Genomic DNA, 5,188 nt, shown 5'->3' on the forward strand with positions numbered 1-5,188 from the left:
CAATGTCTACATAATTCTAGATATCTAAACCCTACTCATGACTGATTACCTGGTTCTGGTGTGTCCAGCCAACTAGAACATACCAGAGCAGGGTATGTTAGAAAAGATGCAGCCTTTGTCTGGAGTTCCAGCTTTAAACTTACCCCTGATAGGCTGCACAAGGAGAGGAATCACAGGAAGGATCTTGGGCCCTCCATGGTCAAGCATGTCGTAGACTCCGTGACAGGCCAGAGTCTCATATGGATGAGTGGTTTCTCTCAAGCCCTCAAAGAACAAGGGAAGGTAGTGGTGGTAGTCGATCCTCTCAATGTCCACCTGTGGACAAGACAGTATAATTACTTTATCTGTTTAATTGTTGTTCATGAGGTAACGTTTGGGCAGCAAACCCAGAAGTTTTGGAAGAAGTGGGTCTGAGGTTACACCTATAAAAATCCCTTTTCTTAGCTGGCTCCTTCTCTCTTTGTCCTTGGATTTGAACAGATTCTTGGCCTAATCCCCTCAAGTGACTATTTCAAGCCCCTACAATAAACACCCCCCCACACACAATGGTGGGGTTTCGCAGCTGTTTGGGGGATCATGACACAGCGGCATGTGGCATCTTGTGGGCTGACATGTTTAACACCTGTTTACACCATTTGCAGGACAGACACAAAGCTGCAAGCAACCAAATCAGGTGGTGGATGAAGACATTCATCCAACGATTGGGCACCGGGAACCCTTTGATGTTTGTTGGCTGGGGAGGGATACGCAGGAATACATTACAGCAAGGACTGTGTCAAAACCCATCAAAGGCAAGCCCTTTAAGGACGCGGGACAGGCATGCAGAGCTGATCCAAAAGAGACTCGCCTTGACCCACTGTGTATGCGTGTTCTGAAAATTTGCACAGCTCACCCAGTATTTAGACACCAGATCCAGTTACTGCTGGTATATTTAAACCTGGACTATCAGCAGCTAAAGTACACTCAGATGACATTATTGTTGATCCGAATGCAAAGAGGCTGGAGGTACATCTGTTTTTTTATGTCAATGAAAGGAAATCCAAACTCTCAATGGTCACCACAGTAGTGAAGCCACAAGCAGACACGTGCAGTCGGATATTCTCATTTATATTTATGTATCCAAGTGTAGACGAGCTTGCTGTTGGGTCACGCTGCTCCCTGCTAAAATGTCACAGAGTCAGTGACACCGTGTGCTTTAAAAGTTCCTAACTCTCGTCTGGCAGAGCTGAGACTTCAAATCAGGGCTGACCCTCCCTCCATTCCTGCTGCCAATCCTCCCTGACACACGTCAAATCCCTCGGGTAAACACAGCATGCACGGGGAAGAGAGACTGCAGACGGAGAGAAGGAGAAGAAGAGAGGGCCAAGATGGCGACACAAACAGAGACGGGGAGCCCTCGCCGTTACCGCACACAGACAAGGCTGATTGCTTTGAGGCAATTTGCTGTCCAACCTTGACCTTTCTCTGCACTTGGTCAAGATCGTCATTGTGAGTCAGGTTGATTGGAGGCGAGGACAAAAGCAAACACGAGCTCAGAGACGAGTTGAGAGGGAAAGAAGGGGCAGAAGGGGTGACAAAAGGCAAAAGGGCAACACAGCACTGCACTGCTTGACAGCCGGTGGCAGTCGATGGCCCACAGGAAGGCATGATGCTACAAACCGTCTATGTGGAAACTAAAGATGCAAAATATAATGTGAAAACTTTCTGACAAATATTGTTTTTGTTATTTATGTATTAAAGTACTAATGGATGTAAAAATATTTAAAAAATTTAATTAAATAAATTAGGAAAGATGACAAAGATGCGTTTGGTCTGAAAGCTTCTGGCTTCTGCTTTTGAGTGGGAGTTTTTTCTTAGAAAAAAAGAGTGTATATTTTTAAATTTAAATGCATTTACATAACTTTAACATACTAAAAAGTTTTAAAAGTTAGGATGAAGACGTTTATGAAATGGACAAACTTAAATTGTTTCTGAAAAATTGCAATTCTGTCACTTGTATTGCAGGGATCTGCTTCATTTTATAGCTCAAATATTGTCTTAAAACTATAATCTGTCAATGTTTATGCTTTAACACACACGATTAATCAAAAAATATACTCGTTAATTAAAGCCAATTAATTACACTCCGTGAAGGAACCGTTTTCCACCGGTTCAGGCTTCCACGGTGTGCATTTATTTTTGATGACGCACTATTCGTCAGGCATAATCTTACTAATACCATGGTCACTTAAAAAATAAACTAGAAATTTTGCATTAGCTGGAATAATGCTATGTAGCTGCTGAAATGTGCTGAAATGTGCTGAAAATGTAGTTGCTGAAAATGCAAAAAGCTATTTGTAAAATGTTAAATTTGCTAAAAAAACAAAACAAAAAAAACTTGACATTTTGTTAAAGAACGCTGAAGTTGAACTAATTTTTTGGAAAATTTGTAGTAAAATTGCTCAAAAATCCCCAATGCATGCCCATTTTTCCAAAATATTTAGTCTGTTGCTTATATATGAGCTATATATATAAATGAACCCAAAAAGACGTAGATGCCAAATTAAATTTTAAAAAGCTAGCTAGCTTGTGGCTTAAATACTCCCCCAAAATTCCTCAGTAATTTTAATAATTTAAAAACGTTAGCCTGTTGCTATAATAGTAGCTTAACTTTAAATTAGCCTGTAAAAAACCTCAATAGATAATAAATTAGCTAAAAAGTCAGCATGTTGCTAAAATAGAAGCTAAACTCTAAACTAGCTTACAAAAAAACGTTAGCATGCTGCCAAAATATTAGCTAAACTCCAATTTACTGTAAAACCTCAGATGCCATAGCTAGCAAATTGCTTTAACACTATTTAAACTCCTCAAATTCTAAAATTTCTCAGTAAACTAAATTAGTCAAAACTTTTAGCCTGTTGTTATAATTATAAAAGCTTAACTCAAAATTAGCTTAAAAAATAACCCAGTGCAGTAGATAAGAAACTAGCCAAAACGTTAGCATGTTGCTAAAATATTAGCTAAACAAAGCAATGTGACGCTGATCTTCAAGATATGTTAAATCAGTATCACTTCAGAGAGAAAGTTCTCCTCTTACCACTTGTTTTTGTCCAGAAAATGAAGCAAAAGTTTGTTTTGAAGAAGTCTGCACATTTAGAACATTGTGACCGGAAGCTCTTTTTTTTTTTTAGGGGTGCGTCCTCATCCAACAGCCAATCAGAATCGAGTATTCAACCGAACCATTAAAAGTGCAGAAACGTTTGTTTCTTATGGCTTTATATCAGCATCTTTAGTTTTTTGGAGATTTATTGCGGACATAAGAGTTTAGTGTTGTGTTTTGTGCACACAACACTTTTTAAAATTAAACATTTTAGAAAGTAAGAATGAAGGGAAACAGCTTCTCTCTGACATGTCTTTGTACAAAAGCTGCATATTGTGGTAAAATTTACCTCGTAAAACATTGTGATTATTTGAGACAAATCACAACCCAAAAGTGGGAATAATCTGATTCATTTTTTCAATCGATTGACGGCTCTACTCAAAACACACATTAACCTGAAAGAAGTGGCAATCTGTGGAACATAAATGACAATCTAAAAATACAGGAATGTAGAAAATGATAGAAAACTAAGAACTTTTTTAATTTGATCCTGCTTGTGTGTGATACCAGTTTAATGTGATCCTAAAATCATATCTTCTCATATGCTTTGAGGAAAGAGCAATTTGACTACTTTGTGGATTTTTTGGGGGTGAAAATAAGAATTTTTTAACTGTTATTTGCTTTGGCTTAAAGTTCAGATCTGAAGTGTTGTGTTTCAAACCGCTTTTTCATCTGAAAGTTCAACCCGTATGTTTGACACAAATCCGAAATGTTTTATTCATGTAAGGTATTGGTTAAGTTCTTCAAGAAACATTTTTTTTTCTTTATTTTATTTTAAGAAAATGTATGTATTATATATTTATATGTAAACTAGAAATGTTAACAAGTAATGACTTGGGATTGTGACTGAACCTTAATCTTCAAAATCATATAAAAGACATATTTTAGCATCAAGTGCCTCACAGACTCACCTAACACAAACACACATACACATGCTTTTCCAGGGAATGCTAATCAGCAGCTGTGCTGAGCTGTGGCTCCTGCATCCGTTATTGATTGTCCGCCCAGTTTTGTTTGTCTTTGGGTGCCTGTGGGAATCCTCCTGTAGTCCAGGGAGTCAATGACAGCGTAGCACAGAAAGACAATCAGCCCAGTAGCAGCAATTAGCCCTGGGCAGCTCCGTCGTGCAAGAAAACACATTTTCTTGGAGCATGTTCAAACAAATTCGTATATTCCAAACATGGTACTGTCACACTGGACGAAGGCGTTGATATATTCAGCCGCTAATCTACTACTTTGTCTTTCAAACAATTTTTGAAAATGTTTATAGATGAAAATTGTGTTTTTAACATGCCCTCTTCTGGTCTTTTACCGAAGATGGCGGACATATGTAAAGAAATTTAAGCGGTGTGTAAAAATGCGACTGCTGCCGCGCGGCCACCTGCATGATTTGTTGAAAAACTTGCATTTAGGTTGGTGGCATTTTGGGGATATGTGTTCATAACCTTACAGCCCCTCATTTAGCCTAGCGGGAAAGTGGTCAGTGATGTGATGAGGAAGAAAGGGTTGTAACATAAAATGGAGACTGCTGACCCAGTCATGTCGACCGTCGGAGTCAGCAGCTCCAACTAACCAAAACTACCTAAAGAAAACAAATAAACAAAGCCTGCAAACCAAGACTACCAACCGCGAACTAAAATAACAAAACCCAGCAGTGTAAGACTACTGAGGACAACGAGGGAAAAAAACAAACAAAAAAAAGATAAATAAAAGAAAAATAAAATAGCATTTTTTAACGTAAGGATTACTTTATTAGTATTTATTTAATTTAGATTACTTAAATTTATAAATTGGTGGTTGAGATGGGCATAGATGATAAACTATGTAGGTTTTTACATCCCTGTTGACCTGAAGACGTCTTGTTTGCTCAACTCTACCTCCAGAATGAACAAATTTTATATGCAAAGCAAAACTTTGGTAAAAAGTTTGATCTTTTATGAGTAAAAAGCACATATTATCTTTTTCTGCACAACATTAGTTACTAGCTGCCCAGAGCTGCACTAAGATGATCCTGTTTGGCACAGAGCATCTTTTATTTTGAAAATAAGT

General features: G+C 38.1%; 1 protein-coding gene across 3 annotated transcripts in view; it reads right to left on the reverse strand.

Moving 5' to 3' along the window:
* The window catches only part of pacrg (PARK2 co-regulated), a 202,832-nt gene that overhangs the window by 108,057 nt on the left and 89,587 nt on the right, over window positions 1-5,188 (reverse strand). For 2 of the 3 annotated variants that reach the window (XM_024292218.2, XM_024290684.2), the window contains one exon: window positions 265-315. In XM_024292218.2, coding sequence (XP_024147986.1) covers window positions 265-315 — 51 coding nt within the window. Of the gene's footprint in view, window positions 1-143; window positions 316-5,188 lie in introns of all 3 variants that reach the window. The other variant, XM_024291468.2, reaches the window with a different exon arrangement.

This window comes from Oryzias melastigma, linkage group LG22 (genome assembly GCF_002922805.2).
Source record: "Oryzias melastigma strain HK-1 linkage group LG22, ASM292280v2, whole genome shotgun sequence".
Classification (NCBI taxonomy): Eukaryota; Metazoa; Chordata; class Actinopteri; order Beloniformes; family Adrianichthyidae; genus Oryzias; species Oryzias melastigma.